The following is a 21,487-nucleotide window of genomic DNA, read 5'->3' on the forward strand; positions in this document are numbered from 1 at the left end:
CGCATTCGATATGACGTCTCATCGCGTATAACATCAATTCGTGAAAAGCTTCCTCTAGAGTAAAGCCGGGTAATATTGGTGGTGTGAAAGCCGACAACGACGGGAAATCTTTAAAAAATTAGCAGAGCTCGAGTGCACTACTATGGAAGCTCCTCGTGATTCTCAAATTCTGTCTTGTTTGGCCCAGGTGCATCCAATTTTGAAGTTCCTTGTTTGGCGAGGGATTTTGGCATCGAAAACTGGATAAACAAATTATGCGATCTAGATTTGAAAACTCAGATGCTTTCGAGTGTCCGTGGGAATTAGCACAAAGCAAACGAATAAACGTTACTTGGAAAGTCAGTTTGTTTGAGTGTTTTTACACTTCATCTTGGAAACGTGATTTTAAATAAGAGTGGGTGCTAGATCCAGCAGGTTTCAGCGGATTCAAGAGTGGCGGCAACTTCGAACAGAGGCGTTTAAGCGCAATGCACTGACATTTGTGGTCTTCAAGGTGCTTAAGGACCAACATCTTGTCGGAACCTCTGTCTGTCTAGCGTCAGATCCATGACAAAGTGATCACAAACACGTGACACGATGACAGCGTCAGAAACAACAAAATATTCAAAGAACCTAGAACAACCACCGATCTAACAGAAAGGACGACTATTGAACCGAGCAACAACACTTGCAATTAATCGAGTGAACCCAGATTAGCTCATTTGCACCCAGAATACTTGAAAATCCTCATATTCGTCAGCGACGGAATATCTCAGAGAATTTGTATAAGAAGGGACGTTTTGTCTGCCCTGCAAGATCATTCCATTCATACTAAATAGATCACGGAGAGATAACTCTAACTCAGTAAAACAATAGTTTACATCTTTCAATAATGGACAGAATCACCCAGGATATGGGACGTTTATCGTGCAACGACACTCCAGAGACAGAGTCTCAACACGAGTATAAACACATCTTGTCAGAAGACATTATACCATGTCTGTATCACTAGAACGGTTCTTGACGCCAGATTGACATATAAATCACTTTGTACAAATGTGTCATTAGATTTAAATGTCCGATACGAATGAGAAAACGGATACGTAATGACGAGTCGAAGAGTGTAAGGTAGTTTTCAGTTTAAAGATGATTCGGAATGCACTGGCTTTAGACTGGCTGAGTATGAATGGTTTGAACTCTGGAATGTAATGGTGTAAAAGGTCACGTGACCCATCAACTAGTATGAGTACGTTTTTTTACCGACCACAGCCACGACCCAAATCATCCTGAGTTCTTAAAGAAGTGTAGGAGTGCATCAATAACCCTTCTTCAACTAATGAGCTTATTCCACTTCTCCCAAAGCTCCCGAGTCTACCCTTCACTCCTTTTTCACCTTTTTTCATCCCCTCTTGCAGCGATAAACAAAAAACACTAAAGCAGTCAGTCACCTACCCAAAATAGCTATCTCTGCTCCCCACCATAGCGTCGAAACTTTCGACTCTCACCTTCTTTTCTTGTCGTTGATTGACTCCGTCACCTTCATAACCACATACTCACATGATCGAAGCCGGGTAAACAGAAATACCTTAATGCCGTTATACGAAATCCTGGAAAGGTTTTTTAATTGAAAATCGTTAAACCATAAACTGCTAACCAACGGGTCACATCGTAGCAAACCAAACGTAACTCCAGGCGTGCAGCTAGTCTCTCAACACTTCGGTTAGTTGTTAAAATAGAAACTACAAAAGGGCTCAAAGTTTGCCTCGAGTTTTAGTGACCACCCTTATTTTTTTCCGTCAGGGAAAAGCGTGAAGGGACGCTCAGTTGTGCTGGAGCGAGGTCAGTAAGTGGAGAGCGAAAAATGGGGTTTATTACTTCGCTACTGTGCTGTTCTCCATCTGTATCGCAGTCAGGATCATCGAGCAAGCCCACAGAAAAACGAGGAGCGCAGAAACGGCAGTTGTCGCCGCAGAAATCGCAGATTCACGCATCGCTTTCGAAATCAACCCGTCAATTACCAGCCAGTGCAGAGGTTTCTCGAGATAATATACGAGGCCCAAGAAACGCAGGGTATTCAGGATTGGGTTCTGGTTCAGGCTCTGCAACAGGAATGTCAGGATTGCCCGATTCCCATGTGTCGGGTAGTACGACAATAACCACCAAGACCGCCCCGGAAACCGGTGCGGCGCACAAACCGCCTCTGGCGCTCAGTAAGGTACAGAGAGAAGACGATCTGGACGAGGACGAAGGCCATACCAAAGAGGATAAACAAATGGTCTCGGTGTACAATGGCGAAACAGAGTCAAGCACGGGCACCGCTGACGAGCACAACGCTCCACCAGCAAATCTGCCGCAGCAGTCTGTTCTGCTGCCAAATGGCAGTATCCCGACCGAAGAAACTGCGATATTGGTAACAAATGAGGCAGACAAGGCTAGTAGCAATGAAGAGTCAGGCGGCGAATTGCTACCAGCGCCATCGTACGAGTATGACCCGGATCAGGACGAACCTGAGGAAATCGTTGATCTCACGATGCTGCAGCAAGATCAAGCTCACGCCCCTGGCTATAGCACCCTACTATCTCCCCGAACGCCTGAGTTCGAGGGCAAAAAGTGTTTGGTGCTTGACTTGGATGAAACGCTGGTTCATTCGTCCTTCAAATTTCTGCGCAGTGCAGATTTTGTGATTCCAGTTGACATTGACAATCAAGTTCACAATGTTTACGTTATCAAAAGACCTGGCGTTGATGAGTTTTTAAAACTTGTTGGCCAGCTCTATGAAGTTGTTGTTTTCACTGCAAGTGTCTCCCGCTACGGTGATCCATTGCTAGACGTGCTAGACCAAAATCATTGCATACATCACCGACTGTTCAGAGACTCGTGCTACAGCTATGACGGAAATTATATCAAAAACCTGTCTCAAATTGGAAGACCCTTGAGCGATCTGATAATTCTCGACAATTCGCCAGCTTCGTACATCTTCCATCCGCAACACGCAATCCCAATCTCATCTTGGTTCTCAGACATACATGATAATGAATTGCTGGACATCATGCCTCTGCTAGAAGATCTTGCTAAGAAGATTGTACCGGACGTCAGTAGGATTCTGGATGTTACCATATGATTATGCCCTCCATGAGTTCACCTGTTCACGGTAACAACTAGAACTCGTCTGGTGCAATGACACTAAGCTTGGTGGAACAAGAAAAGATTAGCAAACGCTTGAGCGTTACTTAAGTTTGATAGATCACATCTATAAGGAAGCTGGATCTCCCTTTCTGTATTTTCTCAATAAGTTTTTACCTTATTTTTTATTCTAAAACTTCGATGAACTAGTCCGCACCAAGTAATGGTCGAATGTCCCATGATGATTGCACTAGATGTTGTCCATTTTTTTCTATCGGTTTCAACTGCTAATGCTTAAATACCTACTTATCATGCCTTGACCCATCCCTCGAATCTTTCTCGTTTTTATATTTGTGCACAAAGCCGACTATCTGCTTTTCTCTCTCTGGAACAAATTCCATAGCCTTGTTAGTTCTACGTTCATTCTTCTCTCTTCTCTTGAGACTATCAATTTCGGTCTGCTTGATTTCCCCTGCTTTTTTTATTACCTTAGGGACATGTCTGTGTCTGCTGATGCGCTTAATTTCAGGCAAATTCTTGTATCTTTCCTTCAGCTTTTCATCGTATTCTAATTTGTTCTTCTCACGAGTTGACTTGACTGATGATCTATCCCATGCCTTAGCTCTCCATAACCTTACGTTACCATCGTCAGAACCGCTAACGATGTAGTTGCTGTCCATTGTATATTTGACTTGGAACACATGCTGCATTCTTTTTGTATGATAGATCTCTCTGGAATGCCCATGCTTGACTTGGTATATTCTTATCGTCTTATCGTAAGAGCCAGTTACTACTTCATCTCCCGTGGGAGAAAAGTCAACATCCATGACAGCACTAACATGATCCTTGAAGACGTGTAGTGCGCGAGACAGGTTCCGCATATCGTAGTAGTAGGCATTGTGGTCTTCATTTGCTACAACAAAATTGTATGCTTCCATAGGATTCCAACAAATTGCGTTTGTTCTCATTTTCTGGACAAACTTTTGAGTAGGGGAATTGGTCCTTAGATCGTAAAGGACCACCGAATTATCACTGCCTGCGCTTGCAAGTATGTCAGTTTCATTCTGGTTAAATTTAACAGTTGAAACGTTGTCGGCACCCCAAGATAAGTTCGAAGACGGTCTCGATCTGTTGACGTCCCACAGATTGATTTGAGCGCCACCCGTGACAAAATGGGGCTTCGATCTGTGGTGATCTATACCCAAAAATGCATGATCACCATGAAACGTCTTTTTAATTCCGCTTCCAGAGCTAACTAGCTCATCTTCATTCTTTACTGATGAAAAATCGTCTGTATTGACCGACCACAACTTAACTGTCCTATCATCACCACAAGACAACATGTAGTTCTCATTTTTGTTAGGCGAAAACTGCTCGGGAGTGACACACAAGCCATGTACCAGTCCATAGTGCGCTTTGAAGGAGCACACCTCTTCTCTCGTGGACATGTTCCAGTATTTCACCACACCGTCTGCAGACGCTGTTGCCAGCTTGTTCAGGACGTTGTAATTTTTGGCAATTGTGTAAACACCATCTCTATGGCCATAGCCTAGTTGGCCAACAAACGGCTTTGCGAACATACGCTCCATCTTTGTGGCGTTAAGAGCCTTAGTATATTCACGAGCTCTCTCAAATGGATGCAACGCAGGATCCAGATTGCGAGGAAGCTGAGACTCTTGAGTACTTTTTACGGGCACATAGTCGTCGGAACTCCTACTAATAGTTTTGATCTTCATTTCAAATGAAGTGTAGTGGATGTGCACTCAGTTGATGATACACTGTCCTCTTCCATTTATCTACTCACCTCTTGCCGATGAGCTAGATGAGCGCGATGAGCTGAAATTTTTCACCATCACGAAATATGAGAAAGAAGACAGATTGGAAAAAAGTGACACATGATCACATCGCATCGTCAGCGACACGAATGTTATCCAACACAGGCCTTCCAATTCGATCTATCACATCATGGGCCCACAGAACATCGAGATGTGAGTATTCGTCAATATACCAGCATTTGTAGAGCTCTTGTGGTTCGTAATCGGCAAAGTGATTGATGAGACGTTCGCCGTCTACCAATCGGTCTTGCTTGGGGACAAACAGGAGGATATAAGGATACTGGTCTGCGGAGCTCACTTTACTGTTAGTGTGACAAGGAATTTTTTGTCTGGAAAATTCGCCCTCAATTGGAAACCATGTCATGGCATCTGGAAAAATGTCGTTGCCGTAAGTTTTAAATGTTTTCTTTCGAATGTCTTGGCTCAGCCACCACTCCATCAATTTAACCGAGATGTTGACTGGGGAGAACAAAAAGTGACGGTTTCTTAAAGACTTGTCCCACAGCGTGTCGTTCCAATCGAACAGATAGTTAAACATAACGTAAGATAGGAACGAAAACAGCTTGGTTCCAACCATAAGCGACCGCATCATCATCATCTGCGGCATGAAAGATCGCTTTCCGAAAAATACCGGCGAGGCAATAAACCTGGACATGAACCTTACAAACAATCTTTCCTGCAACAATGGTCCAGGATACATAGCCGGAGCCAAAGCGACAAAGTTCTCCACTTTGTCAACGAGTCGGAAGTCATCTTCGTATATTGTCTCGCCGTTTGCGAGACCCATGAGTCCCTGGGTGGTGCCTTGAGAATGTGCCACAAGCGTCAGCTTCGACTTGACTGTTTTTTCTAGTACAGCAGTGACTAGAGCGCGCAAGTCATATTTCACCATGTCCCTCATGTCCCAATTCCACTTCGAATCATTCCTCACCTTATTTCTATTCCACTTGGGTTTGAATCCGCACCTGTTGTTTCCCAACCAGACATCGAAGCCTGATTCATAAAAAAAATAGGCTAGAGATTTCCGCCCTGCTGACGCAAACGACCCAGAACTTTGCAAGAGACCGTGAAGCAAAAGCATTGGATGCTTTTTGCTGCCAGAAACACGTTTTGTATCTGCAGGCGTGAAATGCCAAAGTTCCAAGATAAATCCATCCTCCGTCTCTACCTCATATTCCTCGACTAAAATGCCATATTGTGAGTAATAATGTTTCAGATCAGGCACTAGCTTCGTATCTTCAGCGTAAAGTAGGTCCCCAAATGGATTCTCCTGTTTGTTCCGATCCCACTGACCGTCTTCGGATTGCTCTACATTTGTCTGCGGACTGGAAATAAGATGATCAAAATTTATGTTGTTCAAATGGTCAGTGTCGAGTGCCAAAGGAGTTCCTGAAGCAGCAGATGAATTTCTTGTTCGTTTTCCGGGCTTGATACCAGTACTTGAGCTCCGAGTGTCGCGCGGATCCCTGGGCTTGAAATGCGCTGCGACTAGATTATGCCATAGTGAAAACACGAAAAGGACTGTCAGAAAACACGTCGTTATAACTGCGGATGTCAAAGCATATATGATATCTAGGACCATCGAGGCTTCACCACTTCTCAGCGTTCCCTGAACATTATACTTTCAGGTTGAAATGTCGCGATGAGCCAGCTATTGATATTTTTCAATAATAATAATGACAGTTTGTCAAAAAATACCAACAGATAGAACCAGTGAGCTGACGAGAGGTTAACTACACAGCAATTGGATATGTTTGCGGCTGACTATAGAACGTATATACCTGATGATTTACAGTTGGGTTCGAACTGTGTATTAGAAACATCAGCCGTCCATTTCAATAACAAAGTGCTCGTTCAGATAAGGTTTAATGGTGAACTCGATCAATGCCTCGAGGTCACGTCGAGGGGTTTACCTGCCAGCAGTTTCGAGGCGACCAAACTTTACGACGAAGTTTTTCAAAATAGCTCTCAACAAAAAGAAGAAAATAAAAACTACGAATTTGACAATGACGATGATAGTTTTACACTTGCAGAGGACTATTTGTCCAATTTTCAAATTTCGACGAGATTAGGTGATTCGAATGATATGAAGCTACCAATAGTGTGCTCTCAGATTGCAGAACTATACTATAAAGTTATCTTTCCCTCCAATGCAGACAAACTACGAGATGTAGCTCCGACTCGAGACTTTGTCATTTCGCTGAGTGGCAAGTTCTTCAGGAAGAGCTCAACGGATAACGACTTTCGGATACTCCTGCACATACTGCAGGCCATCAGAAGCATGTACACTTGAAATTTTCCAGTTATGGTCACAAGCCACTTTAAACCACCTAGTTATGCATTACACACATCCTGCATTTCTCACTGCGCGTTATTTGCTGTCAATGACAGCCAAATCTAAAACTTGCAGCATTCCCTTACCGTTACATAGATCGACAATGACGCGGTATGCGACAGGATCTATGAGCGCATTGCACGACCATGTCGTTTCTGTCTCATTTGCTTCAGCAGCCTTCATGAGATTCGACAATTTGTCAATAACTTCTTCATTACCAATTTTGTCCATGTCTACCTTGATTCTCATCCTTGCTCTAGCAATGGGGATAATTTGACTGGCGGTCAACACTTTGATTGCCTCCAGTGCTTGTGTCTTGGGAGGTTTATTTATCACAACTCTAAATTTAAGCTCCATCAGGGCCTTATGGATCATCGAGGGAGGGTACCTTTTTTTTGACTTGGGGTTGATGCACTTTGCACTGATAATGGTCAGCATTTCGTTGTTGATTTTGTTCATCATCAGCTGCCTTTCCTTGTCTGACAAAGGCATCTCTCCTCGGGTGAGGATCTCTTTGATGATAGTGTCAACATCTGTGGAATCAAAAGAACTAGCTAAATCATCTTTCGATGCAACAAGACCTTTGGAGACGTTTATAAATACTTGATGGATTTGTAAAACCTCGTCCAGATCCGTCTCGATGCCCTTTCTGAAATCATGAACTTTATTCTGGTAGCAGGCAATCTCAAACTTCTTTTTCCCTTTTTTCAGTTTTACAATAGAAACGTTCGTTAGTTTGATTTGACCGGAAGGTTGATTAATCATAGAGCTCGAGTTCGATGTTTTCCGTTTTGATTTTGGTCCGAAGATTAAGCGATGAGCACAGCACTAGTTTTTCACGTATTCTGATCAGTTCCATACTTTTCAGTGTTCGTGCGACCCAAACGTATACAGCGAGGTACTTTAGATGGGCAGATGACTAGCATTTTGGAGCGTCCAACTTAGCTTTGCTATGACGGTCGTGCTGGCCTTTGAAAGAGATTTTAGTCTCCGTTGAATAGTGAGATCTTTACGCCGGTATTTAAATGTGAAGTTGTATGTAATAAAAGTAAGTTCGAATTATGAAAGTGATGTCAAACGCCGTCGTTTGAATTAGTGTAATACTCGCCTCTGCGCCTCGCTCACTTAAGCTGTCAGCCATCTCTTCTCGAACATTTCGAGCATAGCTTTGTAATGCCCAAAGACTCCCAACAGCACGAAAACATGCCATAAAGTATGAGAACAGCAGAAATAATCTACCCACCAAAGTGTCCAGAAGCTTTTTTTGTCGTTTTCGTGCTGGTGTTCGCAACGAGAAACTGGCTCAACAAGGAAATGGAGATGCCTGTCTTTTGTGATAATATTGAGATCTTTTGAGAGCTCCTCTTCTGATGGAATATTATCCGGCAATTGCACGTCAGTCCTCCAACGCTCGGGCACGAAAGTCCCATAAAACACAACACCAATGAGGTACCAGCAAAGTGATTTGCTGAGCACTGGTTTGATCAATTCTGCAGCGTTGGAAGTTTGATTAAAAAAGCTCGAGTGCACATGAGATATGATCCCAAAACTCGCTAGCAGGAGGTAAAAAGCGATTCTTAAGGGTCGAGACTCTGGCCTGTCAAATCTTGGCGACCAGTTCATAAAAAAGCCAAAAGCACCAAGACCAGTTGTGACAGTCGCATAAAAGAGCAAAGACCATGTGTAGGGCGAGCTGGAATCACCGGAAAGTGTGACAAACTCAGTGGTGAGAATCGATGCAGTTACCAGCACTGTTATGCCTGTGTAATCGACACAGGCACAATTGGATCTGGAATTTAAGTGGCAGATACCATTGAACGTATGCCATATGACGGAGAACACAAAGCATTCCAACCCAGCGAACAGGAAAGCAAAAGCGGCCCATTTGGCTGCAGTCGGAACTAAGTCAGATCCGTAGATAGCCGTTCTAGGGAACTCTTTAAAAAGTATGAATGCAAAGTAAATGGCACCGCATAGATGGGTCCAAATGTTGACTGTTTCGTTGTGCCAGCCATACCAGTTGAAAATAGATAACAAGGACTTGACGTAAGAGTCATGAAACCGGTATCCATGAATAATAAACCTGTTTTCCCTCCAGGGGAAAGGAAGTTCGTAGTAATGTAGATGGCGTTTCATACCATTGTGCAGGGCATGTGCGTAGTTATGAAACTTGATAGACGTTGCGACGGACTTGGGGTCGTCAATGAGCCCATCGATTCTCTGATCTAATAGTTCCAGATGATGCAGAAGCTCCTCTGTGGATGGCGACGACGATATAGACCAGCTAATATTATTGCCTTCGCTGCCTTTCACAGATGATGCAGATGAAGCAACATCGGGCCGCAGGAGTGGAATGTCGTCAGATGAGGAAGAAGAAGACACGAGAGTGGCAGCCGATGAGTTAAAGAGAGCACCTGTTGAATTTCCCGTGCCGCCAGCGGAGCCTGGGAAATGGTTATCCCAGATCTCTTTGAAACGCTTGACGTTAGAGGCTTGCTGGGAAGTTGGGGAATCGATCATGGTGATCATATCAGAATCTGACCCAAACGGAGTGTCTTCTTTCCGTTGTAAGCCAACACGGGAGGTATCGATGTCAGACACTGAGTGAACAGCTGAGACGGAAGCCGGCGTACTAGTAGAAGCAGCAGCAGCAGCAGCAGTAGCAGCAGTAGCATTATGATGGTTACGAGTGGCTGGTTCGGTGCCGAACTCCTCCACCGTGTTTTTGAGAAATCTGTAGAGCTGCAAGATTGTGCCTGTCTCTCCGTCAAGGTCTTGAGCTGATGGGCCTACCGCCAGGTTGCTGGAAGACTGTGAAGAAATTTTGCGCAGGGCGTAGTTGGGCACAAGAGCAGCCTGAGACTTGCTCCATTTGACGATTTGTTTCCCGCGGCTTTTTAGCCGGTGCAGACGCTGAGGTCTGCCCGACGAAGACCCCGACGACGATGTCGACGTCGATACCGCGAAGCCGGATGAATTTTGGATATCTGCCTTGGTGAGCCATGCGGAGGAATGTGCTCCACAGTTGCCGGGAAGCAGGGCCTCTAGCCGTTCTAGTTTAGTATCGACAGAGTTGAGAAATTTGTCAAGTCGATTCATAACTGCATGATTGAGTTGCGAGTCTGGTGGTCCTGTAGCGTTGATGTTGGTAGTGGTAGTAGCCATTGTTGACAGGTGAAACGAAAAATCAAAGCTGTGCTGAAATTGAAATAGTCTTGGAAATTTGAAAAAAACGCACAACCTCGAATAGTTACCGTTTTCAGTGTTGCTGGTATAGTGTCCGACTGTGACCTCGTTCCTACCCAAAAAAATCGATCTTTTTTTATCTATCCGGAAATTTATCTTCGAGCAAGCACACTTGCGGGGTTATATATGTCAAAAACCCAATCGTTCCACTGGTGTTTGTTGAAAACCGTACAAAACAGATTTGAGAGTTGGAAGCAAACGGTTACGGTTTAGAAATCGTAGTTTGGATGGTGTTGGATGAATAGGGAGCGTGGGAAGGTGCTGTACGAGTAGAAACTTGACTTTTCCGAGTCTATCGAGTCTTTCAAGGTTTTCGAAATTCGAGAGTTGAAATTTAACGAACTTCGATTGTTCATTTTATTCGTTCGTCACACGATAACGAAAAAGTAAAAAAAAAAAAAAAAAAAAAAAAAAAAAAAACCTTAAAACAGNAAAAGAAAATGAAGAAAAATCCTTAAACATGAAAAGACGCGGGGGAGGATTCGAACGAAGGTAGAGAACTGGAAGGCTGAGAGCATCGACCGTTACGCTACCATGCGATCCAGAATTTCGGCCTCAGAGACGACGACGACGACACAGCGGTACAAAACGATCACCGCTCCTCTGGTGTCTCGAGAGTACGCTCGAAAACGTGGAAGTACTTGACGTCTCCGAACGACATGTTCACATTATCGAGCCGTCCTCAGTACCCATTGCTCGGTTTCCTCTGCAATTGCTCAAGGAGAGTTCACGACGCACCTTAATCCACTGACACTGCCATAAATCTGTCCACCACCAAAATGGATGACATTATCATTATCAAAGGTGTTGAAAACGGTCATCGTACCAAAACACCGCCGGGACTCGCTCAGAGTCTCACAGGTACAAGCAAGTTTAAAACAGCTCATTAATAGCGGGAGTGATATCACAAATGAGTAACTTGAATAGGTGTTATAAATGGTATTGCTCTACCCAATTGTTGTCGTAGTTTTGGATGATATCTGCTAGCTGAGAGAGACTGAGGGGGGAGGGGGGAGAGAGAGAGCCCAGCATGAAAGATACCAGCATGAAAGATTGCCAATATCTCAACGACACGAGTCCGGTCCTTTTAGATGACGTACTTCATGGATTCCAACCAAGCACTAAGAAAATATAATCGTATAAAATGATGATCAGATAAACCTCATTTCTCTATTCATTTTGTAAACGGGGTTGCGCTCATTGAATACCTTTTTGATGTGCATCGCTCACTTATGGACCTTCATCAACATTTGACATTGGGATTGTATATTGTGACGCTGACATCTTCTCTGTGGCCTCGAGCTTTTTACACATCGCTATACACGACAACCCAAACTCTCACGCCCTGTCGCCCAATATATAATCTCAGAATCACCAAAATGACATCCGAAAAGCCAAATCATGTTTTTGGCCAACAATAACGACGGCTCTTGACTATACTGGGCAGTCTCGAAGCTCTTTGTAGACCTAGTTGTCAGGTTTACAGACTGCTATCTTTCAGCGCTTCAAAGACCTAGCGAAACAGAGCCCGGGATTCAAGAAACATTTCTATCTCTCTAAATTAGGACTTCGTCACTAGACTGAAAAGGGAAAGAACCCTAGCAGCAGGTTTTTTAAGGCAATCCTAACCGTTCCTAGCGCATTCCATGTCGGCTACCGACAACCAGTGGGAATTGTGGATGGCCCAAGAGGGCACCGCGGGCTCTGGAAACGGCCAGGGCCCCAATATGGACTCGGAATTAGCATCGATCGTTTCGTCGCTATCAGCACTATCAAATTTGTCGGCACATCAACAACACGGCCAACTGGGCAGTTTTCGCCGTGGCTCGCTTCACAGCAACCATAGCAGTGATATCGAGTCTGAATCTTTTTTTCGTGGTCAACAGTCTCCCACTATAAAGCGTACAACGCTTTCTGTAGGGGATGTCGCATTGGGGACTGGTCCCTCCGGTGTCAAAAACCGACTAGCTAAACTGGGAAACTACTCTGTCAGTCTTGCTGGTGGTACCTCATCACACCAGCAACCCACACAAGGTGGATTTTTTGAGCGTTTTGGTCGCAGTCTTGCGGAAGGTACACGCGAAGTGGAATCCAACTTGGGAGCTTCCTCAGGCAGAGGTTCTCGCAGAGAAAGTTTCAATGCCATGGAGTCGCTTTCCAGAGCAACAAGCAATTCGACTTTTGCAGCAACAACTGCAGAAGGCAGAAGGCTTTCAGATTCATCGGACGCTCTTGAGTCCCTCAGCGAAAATCTCCAGGTGGAATCTGAACAGTCAAAGCTCAACTATCGCAATATATGGAAAGTTGCCGAGGCTCCCGTGTTTAGACCGCAGGGCCCCTCCGCTTCTATGGGTGAGCCTCATTTCCAGGCACCTCCCATGGATATGTTTGGCAATCCGATTGGAGCTCCGATTGGAACTCCCTATGGTATCCCTCCATATCCCAACTACTGGAAAATGCCAAATACAATGGTACCACCGGTCGCTTCATCTCCAAATGGCGATGCTTCCATACCAGGTCCAGCAGATAACAATAACAAAAACCCATCAATAGGAGCGCAGTACCCACCTTACATGTTTCCTGGAAATTCGTACATGTTTTTCCCTTCTGTAGTAGGTCCTCCGGCGCCCGAATCATTCCCGTCGTCACCAAACCCAATGAGGCCATCCTCGAAGACTGACCAAGCCAAGTCCCAGGGAAATCCTTACCTGTACAATAACAGAAACCAGAAGTCGACGAATGGAAGTCCTGGATCGCAGAGCTTCTCTCCAACTCCAAACCCGTCAACTAGTTCCCCGCATCCGGGGCCTCGAGGCAAAGGTAAAAACAATATTATCAGATCTCCACTTTTAGAGGAATTCAGGAACAGCTCCCCAGATAAAAAGACCTACAAACTACCGGACATCTATGGCTCTGCGCTAGAGTTTTGCAAAGATCAGCACGGTTCTAGATTTATTCAACAAGAGCTCGTGAAAGCCACAGACATCGAGAAGGAGGTCATCTTCAATGAGATTAGAGACGACGCAATAACACTTGCTGACGACGTCTTTGGGAACTATGTCATTCAAAAGTATTTTGAGTACGGACTCAAAACCCAAAGAGATGTTCTTTTCGAGAAATTCACGGGTAAGATGCAAAAACTGTCTCAACAAATGTATGCCTGTCGCGTAATCCAAAGAGCGTTAGAGTGCATAGAGGAAGACCAAAAAGTCGCATTGGTCAATGAGTTGTCTGGCTGTGTTCTGCTTATGATCAAGGATCAAAATGGTAATCATGTCATTCAAAAGGCCGTTGAGAGGATTCCGATGACGAAGCTGACTTTCATTTTAGACAGCTTGCAGGGGCAGATCTATCATCTGTCAACGCATTCTTACGGATGTCGAGTTGTTCAAAGGCTTTTGGAATACGGCTCAGCGGAAGACCAAGACTTAATCTTGAATGACCTTGATGCATTTATTCCTTTTCTGATACAAGATCAGTACGGCAACTACGTCATACAACACGTATTACAACATGGCTCCGCCGACCAAAACACACATATTGGGAAAACAAAGCAGTCTATCGTTGATGCTGTTTCCAAAAATGTCGTGGAGTACTCGAAACACAAGTTTGCCTCAAACGTTGTGGAGAAGACAATGCTTTTCGGTTCCGCTACTCAGAAGAAGCAGTTTTTGGATCAAGTTTTACCTAGGGACGAAGAGCACGCTACCCATTTAGAAGATAATGCACCCTTAATACTCATGATGCGCGACCAGTATGCCAACTACGTGGTGCAGAAGCTCGTGGGCGTAACCCAGGGCTCGGATAAGAAGCTTGCGGTTATGGCCATTCGGGCTTATCTAGATACGCTCAACAAGGCAAACGCTCTGGGCAACCGGCACCTCGCTTCCGTCGAGAAACTCGCTTCTATTATCCAGAATGTGCAAGTGTAAAGAAGGCTCCTGCTGTGTGTGCCCAAAATTTTGTATATATATGTATAATTTCCAATCCATTCTTGTCTATAACCATTTCAGCATTTAAAGAATATTCGATAGATACATATCGGCAGAACACTCCGAGCTACTGAGAGCTTTTGTTTTTGTCGTCATCGTGGTCCTTAGACACTTGCACATCTCTCGCGACCAGGCGGAGATCTTAGTCGTTACACGTGCCGTGGTATCGATCTACCCGACCAATGCGTGGACGAATGTCCAGGCCATCACGAATCCAGCAAGCTCCCTAAACAGTGAATCCACTAGGATCTCTTGGATCGGGCTTTGGTAATATTTTGCAGGTTTAAACTTGCAGAACCATCCCACGAAAATGCCTATCACTGCCAAATAAGAGGCTGCAAAAAATCCAAATCCGCGTAAACCTTCTAATTGTAGTATGCCTGCTCCACATCCGAACCCCAACGAAGTTCCATCTTGAATATACATAAGAATTTTCTTGTTCAACTGTATGCTTTCCTGTGCTTTGACATCTGCGTAGTATTCCTGTGATCCCATCCTGTAATAGCGAACTTGAGACTAGGTTTGAAAAGCAGTAAATTAGATGAAAGGTACACTAGAAGTTAGCTAAACTGACGAAACTGATTATCAAGAAAATCTGAATTGACAATCGTCGTTTATCTCGAGTTCAATGGTCGAACTCTTGTCGATGGTGAACTTTTGAAGGTATATATATCAACGATTATCATCACATCGATTACTGTAACTTTAATTACTTAAGCGATGAGCTGAGCGTGAAAAAAAATTTGGTCAGCGAAGTTCGATTTTAGGTCAATTCAGTGGAACAAGCTTGGAAACACTTTAAGCTCTGTTGAAAACTCCAGAAGAAATGCCTACTCAACTGGAAGAATTGGTGTCTTTTTTACACTCTGCACAGCCAGCTGTGAGACAAATAGCCCTGGATAATGTGGTGGGATTCAGCACCGGTGCCAACGCTGCAATTTTCAAATACGACAATTACAGGGCGATTAAGGACCTGAAAGAACTGGCGAGGGAAAATTCAAGACTTCTGGTTCAGCAGTCTGTTACTATTTTGGCGAACTTGTGCGATGATCCAACGATGAGACGATTGATTGCGGATGATGGCGATTTTGTCGAGTTCTTGACGTGGAAAATCTGTGACCTGAACAATTCAAGTGCTGATATTATGTGTATCCTGCTAACTAACCTGGCCAAGGAAGAATGCATAACCCGTATATTTAGTTTGGGCAAAAAAAATGCAGGTGAAGCCGGCTTAGACACAAACGTTTTCAAGAGTGGCATGGTCATGGACTGTCTAATGGACTGTTTTGTGAAAGGTCCCGACAGATCATTGAACAAGTTTGCGAATTATGACTATTTGGCGTACTTTTTCGCGGATATCTCGAGATTCCGTGTGGGAAGAGAATATTTTATCCAGAAACAAGACTACGACGGCGTTGTACCTGTATCAAAGCTTCTGGTATTTACCGAAAAGTTTGACTCAAAAACCAGACGTGAGGGTGTAGCCTCCACAATCAAAAACTCTCTTTTCGATTCTGAAAAGCATGAAGAATTGTTAACGAACGAAAATATTAACTTGCTACCGTACATCCTTTTACCGATTTCTAGCGCGAAGGACTCCGAAATAGATGACGAGGATATGTTCAAGCTACCGGATGAGCTACAACTTCTTCCGGAGGACAAAAAAAGAGACCCTGTACCTGAAATTATATGTGTTCATTTGGAGAGTATTTTGCTGTTGTGTACCACCAAGAGTGGCAGAGCTTACCTCAGAGAGAAATCGGTTTATCCTCTTATTAGAGAACTCGAAAAAAACGTCGACAATAATGAAATTAGCGAGCTCTGCGATCGTGTCGTCAACATGCTCATGAGGGGCGAAATTGGGAATGATCAAGTCGAAGAACTGCCCGCTAAAAACGCAGAAGATGCTGAAGAGGACGAAGACAAAGAAAGCGAGGATGAAGATGACGATGACGCAATTGTAGAGGTTGCATAAGTAGAAGAACTTACTATCATTATTATACACTACAAAAAATCTTGCAACATACTGGTCAAAAAAAATTGGGCCATACAACGCTGATGCAGTAAATCGCAATTTGCTAACCAGATTCCGCTGTTGTCAGCTCTAGGTATCCGTCTTTAAGCTTGACGAGCTTTTTTACCAAGTGCTTCATTCTTTCTTTGTTGGAAGGATGTCTTGCTACTTTTTCCTTTAGCTCTTTGATCAACTGCTTCAGATTCATTTTGCGGCCCGATACAACATTGATAATGTCCTTTTCTGTCAAGAAGTCTGGATCTTCGACGCTCCCCTCCACTTTCACAACAGGTGAAGAGACATCGCCAACTGGGGCACTAGAGCGTTCAGATTTGATGTGAGGATTCCAAATTCCTTCAGGAAAACTCTTCAAAACAGACTTTTCAGCCTTGAGTACTACCTGGAAATTTTTGATGCTTTTAACGTGTATGCGAGGACCCAGAAGGGAGCTTCTCGGTGACTTCTTTCTTGGTGAGTTCTTCCTGCTGGACTTCCCGTTGTCTTGATCTTCCTCTTTCTCCTTTTCTTCTTCTGGGTCAGCCTCCGATTCAGACAAGTAAGGGTTTAGCTTCGACTCATCATCTGATTCGTACAGTGCAGCCATGTCCGATTTTTGAAGGGCTTTCATAGTTCTTTCACCTTCATCGTCAATCTTTTTCTCCCCGAAAAGATCATCAACTTCATCTTGATCTTCGTCTCGTAATCCCATAGCATTGGCTTGCAGCATCTCTTTTTTGATTCTTTGCTCGGACTCTTTGTTTTCCTTTTCATCTCCATCAATAATTGGAGCCTCTTCGTCGTCTGCAAACTCTTCATCAAAATCTAGTTCTACTTCCGAATTATCATCCCTATCGTCTTCGCCCCCTTGACGAGCATCTACTGCTCGTAGCCTTCTCTGTGTTCTATCATATCTCGTAGTGGTCGTTCCAATATCGTCCAAATGCTTCATGAGCCAACGTGGGATGCCTTTCCCATTTTTCTCCATGCGTTTTTCAGCTTCATCAATAGTTAGCGTAGCATATTTGTTTCTAGCGGTGAACTTGTACACTTTGTCAGCTGGGATCATTGTAAAACTTCCATCGTTCTCGACGCTGAGAAGAACATAAGAGTCCGAATTCCCCGCTTCGTATGATCCCACCCATGTGTTAAGACCATCAAAATCTTCCAAGACCCACGGGTAAAATTCTTCAAATCTCAACCGTTTGGCGTTCTCATCCAGCAGTTTCAAGGACCTTGTCTTTCTTTTGACGTTTCCCCTTTTGAAACGACCACCACCGTCGGGAGCTACGTCTGCAAACGGATCTTCTTTGCCATCGGCCATTACTGGCGTTTCTTTTCCGTCATACTTCACTCTTCCAACTTTGGTTGGATCATCTGCTACTCCAGCATCTTCCAGCCTTGTGACAGGCGGCGCGGGCGTCTTTTTCGAGTTTTCGGCTTGACTGCTACCTTCCGTTATGTCCATAGAATTTGCTTCCTCTTTAGCCTCCGTCTGCACAGGCGTTTGAGCCGGTGTTCCAACCGGTGTGTCCGTTTGCGATGCTGCTGCAGTTGAAGGGGCAGCAGAAGTGACAGCTCCCGAATCTGTGGGTGCTGGAGTGTTCGTTCCTGTACCACTGGGTCCCGCGTTTCCATTAGTTCTTTCAGTGTCCGCTTTACGTTTGTATTCTGCGATTTCTTTCTGCCGTTGCACGATTTCTGCTCTTGTCAATTGGAATTGCAGGTTTCTTGTGTCTTTACGGTGCAGTCTGACAGGAAGGTGCAAGTCCTTTGCCGGCTCGATTTTTTTCTTACTCTGAAACTTGAGAATGTGGGTTCTTATATTCTCAAGATGTTCGTGAGAAACTGCTCTTAACGGAAACTCGTTGTACTGGCTTGGATCTGCCTTTTCCCGTTTGATTCCTGGGTGAGCACCCGAAATACTACCGTTTCCATTTTCCCCACCATTCAAGAGCCTGCTCGTGCGTTCGTCGTATGAGTCCGGGTCTTCTTTCTTGACAAAAGGCTTTGGGGTCCCATTTTTCCGCAGTCTCGACTTCAAGAAATCTCTTCTCAATTGCTCTCTTTTGATGAAGGGAGAAGCGCTGTTAGAAGACTTGAGGGGATTGGACATAGTAGCAAATTAGTTCCCGGTGCTAGTGGAAAGAATAAGCTTCTGTGGTCTCAAAATCGGCCCTGTTTCCAATCTCGAAAGGCGGTTTCTAACGATGGTTGAAGCAGATGGATGCTTTGCTTCATTTAAATTATATGACCCTTCGTGTGTAATTACCTATATGTACTTAACCAAAGAATTGAAATAATTTGAATGAAGAGACGCTTCAAGCTGTGGCTTTGATTGTGCATTCGGCGGTTTGGATTTCAAATGTACATTTTTTGGACCCTTGCGTACCTTTTTTGGTGAAGTGTTTTGATGTCATGGCTTGAAAAATACTTGCTACATTTAATTGACGAAAATGAGAGTGGTGAGTGAAAGAGATTGTAAAGCTGTAAACCTGCTTCAAGTGGTCTTAGACGTTTTTTTAGAGCATGCAATTTGGGTGTCACCATTTCCTTAACCACTAGGCCCTGCATTGTATCAGTACTGGCGTGATCACGTGTTGAGACGACAGTGTAAGGAATATGGTGGAGGGATCTCCCAAAGCACACACTAGCTTGAATAACGCGGTATCGTCGCAGCACTAGTGCTGTAGAGAAATCTATTGGATAGTCAGCAATATCAGATTTCATTTACGAGACGCTAATTGGTTGGTGTGGATAAGTTCATGTTGCAAAACTTGAGAGATTCAAGAGTATTCTTCACCTACTCACTAGTTATACTGATGAATTCGGCGGCGATACACCCAACGAGCATTCCATTCGACAGTGATGACGCACTCGTGTTCCATGATGAAATGACATTATCATCTCTGAACGTAGTCTTCTACTGCTACGACATACCAAGTGCTAGCTTCGTGAAGCCCTTGTTAAAAGTCGGTTTTTCAGTAAATTTGAGGGCACCTATAAATTTGCGTACGTTAACCATTTGAACCGCCCCTGGTAAGCTTTTGTTTGTTTGTTTTTCGTTTTCAGTGCAAATAGGCGAATGATGGTGACGCAGTGCTCGATATAAATGCAAGCATTCCTACGTAATTTCTCAAATCCGTACCATCTATCGCATCGAATCTGAATCTTACAAAAAAAAGCAGGAATACATTCTACCGCTACAGCGTAATATTGGACTAACTACACAGCAAGGGGGTCCAGACAAGGCGCCCCAGACAAGGCGCCCTTTCTCAAAAAACTTGCTCATTGCCGCACCTGCAATATGAAGCATGAATAGACGTCGATTCCCATTTTTCCACAACCTCTAACGAAACCTTCAAAAAATAAAGAAAATATCAAACGGGTCATCACCAGCACTGTACGTTCCCAGATTTTCTAAGACACCCCAAATTCTTCAATTTAATCTAAGGTGCATCCAAACCCCTCTACAACGGCTTACCACAGACTGATTAGTCCCATCTGGAGGCCAAGTATCCGTTTCCAAGCTAAATTCCATTATTTTACCGTCACCTCAATATCATTTTATCCCGCATTGGCACCAAGTGTTTAAAAGTTTCATTTAGAATAGGCGAACTGTGAACTACAATGAATCATCTTCTTGGTTATGTTGAACACATCAGAATACCCCAGGACTTGTCATTAAGCTTACCTTAAGATGGCAAGCAGACCAGAAACAGTGGTGGATCCAAAGGAGGCTTTCGAGCTGATTACCAAGAACTTGCAGGAGGTTCTCAATCCTCAAATCATCAAAGATGTGCTCGAAGTCCAAAAGAGACCATTGAAGCTCTACTGGGGTACGGCGCCCACAGGTCGTCCTCATTGTGGGTACTTTGTTCCTGTGACCAAGCTGGCACACTTCCTGAAAGCCGGATGTGAGGTAACTGTACTTTTAGCGGACTTGCACGCTTTTCTGGACAATATGAAGGCACCTCTAGAGGTGGTGCAGTACAGAGCCAAATACTACGAATGTGTTATCAAATCGTTGCTTCGCAGCATTAATGTTCCCATCGAGAAACTGAACTTTGTTGTTGGTAGCTCGTATCAACTTTCTGCTGATTACACAATGGATATCTTTAAGCTGTCAAACAGATTGTCTCAAAATGACGCTAAGAGGGCTGGAGCTGATGTCGTTAAACAGGTTGCCAATCCATTGCTCAGCGGTTTGATATACCCACTGATGCAGGCTTTGGATGAGGAGCATTTGGATGTCGACGCTCAGTTTGGCGGTGTGGATCAACGTAAGATTTTCGTGTTGGCCGAGGAAAACCTTCCTTCCATTGGTTACAAAAAAAGGGCCCATTTGATGAATCCAATGGTCCCTGGTCTTAGCCAGGGTGGTAAAATGTCGGCTTCTGATCCAAACTCTAAGATCGACATTCTAGAAGAGCCAAAGCAAGTCAAAAAGAAGATTAATACCGCTTACTGCGCACCAGGTGTCATTGAAGACAATGGTCTTCTTTCTTTCATTGAGTATGTTGCTGTTCCCATCCAAGAATTGAAATACGGTACCAACTACTTCAAGTTTCACATTAATAGACCTGATAAATTTGGTGGGCCCATCACCTACACATCTTTTGCTGAGCTAGTACAGGATTACAAGAATGAGAAGCTTGCTCCACCTGACTTGAAAACTGGTGTAAGCGATGTCATCAATATGCTATTAGCTCCTATTAGAGAGGACTTTGTCAAAGACCTCGAATTTCAAGAAGCCGGAGCGAAAGGGTACCCAGTCGCTGTCGCTGAAAAGGCAAAGAAACAGAAAAAGCCAAAGAATAAAGGCTCGCGTTATCCAGGTGCTCCAAGTACCTCTGATGGTGTTTCTGACGGGGTTTCACAAACTGCTGATAATTTGCAGCAAACTGTCCTGGATGACTCGGCTTAAGTGTCTTATGCCGGCTGGTCTTCTCAACCTGTTCGCTTG

The 21,487-nt window shown here is 44.2% G+C and overlaps 11 protein-coding genes across 11 annotated transcripts; 5 read left to right on the forward strand and 6 right to left on the reverse strand.

Moving 5' to 3' along the window:
• Window positions 1–1,840: 1,840 nt before the first annotated feature.
• On the forward strand, window positions 1,841–3,100 carry PSR1 (LALA0S06e02872g1_1; the record flags this gene model as incomplete). The annotated part of the gene is made up of 1 exon (XM_022771803.1): window positions 1,841–3,100. The coding sequence occupies one exon, from the start codon at window positions 1,841–1,843 to the stop codon at window positions 3,098–3,100; it is 1,260 nt and encodes a 419-aa protein (XP_022628970.1).
• A 304-nt stretch (window positions 3,101–3,404) lies between these two features.
• On the reverse strand, window positions 3,405–4,838 carry SOF1 (LALA0S06e02894g1_1; the record flags this gene model as incomplete). Its single annotated transcript, XM_022771804.1, has 1 exon — window positions 3,405–4,838. One exon carries the CDS (start codon window positions 4,836–4,838, stop codon window positions 3,405–3,407), a length of 1,434 nt encoding a protein of 477 aa, XP_022628971.1.
• Window positions 4,839–5,001: 163 nt separating this feature from the next.
• On the reverse strand, window positions 5,002–6,519 carry LALA0_S06e02916g (LALA0S06e02916g1_1; the record flags this gene model as incomplete). The annotated part of the gene is made up of 1 exon (XM_022771805.1): window positions 5,002–6,519. The coding sequence occupies one exon, from the start codon at window positions 6,517–6,519 to the stop codon at window positions 5,002–5,004; it is 1,518 nt and encodes a 505-aa protein (XP_022628972.1).
• Window positions 6,520–6,687: 168 nt separating this feature from the next.
• IRC25 (LALA0S06e02938g1_1) lies at window positions 6,688–7,230 on the forward strand (the record flags this gene model as incomplete). Its single annotated transcript, XM_022771806.1, has 1 exon — window positions 6,688–7,230. One exon carries the CDS (start codon window positions 6,688–6,690, stop codon window positions 7,228–7,230), a length of 543 nt encoding a protein of 180 aa, XP_022628973.1.
• A 78-nt stretch (window positions 7,231–7,308) lies between these two features.
• On the reverse strand, window positions 7,309–8,037 carry SDO1 (LALA0S06e02960g1_1; the record flags this gene model as incomplete). The annotated part of the gene is made up of 1 exon (XM_022771807.1): window positions 7,309–8,037. The coding sequence occupies one exon, from the start codon at window positions 8,035–8,037 to the stop codon at window positions 7,309–7,311; it is 729 nt and encodes a 242-aa protein (XP_022628974.1).
• A 360-nt stretch (window positions 8,038–8,397) lies between these two features.
• Window positions 8,398–10,437, reverse strand: IZH3 (LALA0S06e02982g1_1; the record flags this gene model as incomplete). Its single annotated transcript, XM_022771808.1, has 1 exon — window positions 8,398–10,437. One exon carries the CDS (start codon window positions 10,435–10,437, stop codon window positions 8,398–8,400), a length of 2,040 nt encoding a protein of 679 aa, XP_022628975.1.
• A 1,727-nt stretch (window positions 10,438–12,164) lies between these two features.
• PUF3 (LALA0S06e03004g1_1) lies at window positions 12,165–14,450 on the forward strand (the record flags this gene model as incomplete). The annotated part of the gene is made up of 1 exon (XM_022771809.1): window positions 12,165–14,450. The coding sequence occupies one exon, from the start codon at window positions 12,165–12,167 to the stop codon at window positions 14,448–14,450; it is 2,286 nt and encodes a 761-aa protein (XP_022628976.1).
• A 231-nt stretch (window positions 14,451–14,681) lies between these two features.
• On the reverse strand, window positions 14,682–15,005 carry EMC6 (LALA0S06e03026g1_1; the record flags this gene model as incomplete). Its single annotated transcript, XM_022771811.1, has 1 exon — window positions 14,682–15,005. One exon carries the CDS (start codon window positions 15,003–15,005, stop codon window positions 14,682–14,684), a length of 324 nt encoding a protein of 107 aa, XP_022628977.1.
• A 331-nt stretch (window positions 15,006–15,336) lies between these two features.
• HGH1 (LALA0S06e03048g1_1) lies at window positions 15,337–16,485 on the forward strand (the record flags this gene model as incomplete). Its single annotated transcript, XM_022771812.1, has 1 exon — window positions 15,337–16,485. The coding sequence occupies one exon, from the start codon at window positions 15,337–15,339 to the stop codon at window positions 16,483–16,485; it is 1,149 nt and encodes a 382-aa protein (XP_022628978.1).
• A 103-nt stretch (window positions 16,486–16,588) lies between these two features.
• On the reverse strand, window positions 16,589–18,637 carry TFG1 (LALA0S06e03070g1_1; the record flags this gene model as incomplete). Its single annotated transcript, XM_022771813.1, has 1 exon — window positions 16,589–18,637. The coding sequence occupies one exon, from the start codon at window positions 18,635–18,637 to the stop codon at window positions 16,589–16,591; it is 2,049 nt and encodes a 682-aa protein (XP_022628979.1).
• A 1,584-nt stretch (window positions 18,638–20,221) lies between these two features.
• Window positions 20,222–21,448, forward strand: TYS1 (LALA0S06e03092g1_1; the record flags this gene model as incomplete). The annotated part of the gene is made up of 1 exon (XM_022771814.1): window positions 20,222–21,448. The coding sequence occupies one exon, from the start codon at window positions 20,222–20,224 to the stop codon at window positions 21,446–21,448; it is 1,227 nt and encodes a 408-aa protein (XP_022628980.1).
• Between the last annotated feature and the right edge of the window lie 39 nt (window positions 21,449–21,487).

Source organism: Lachancea lanzarotensis, scaffold LALA0S06 (genome assembly GCF_000938715.1).
Source record: "Lachancea lanzarotensis genome assembly LALA0, scaffold LALA0S06, whole genome shotgun sequence".
Lineage (NCBI taxonomy): Eukaryota > Fungi > Ascomycota > Saccharomycetes > Saccharomycetales > Saccharomycetaceae > Lachancea > Lachancea lanzarotensis.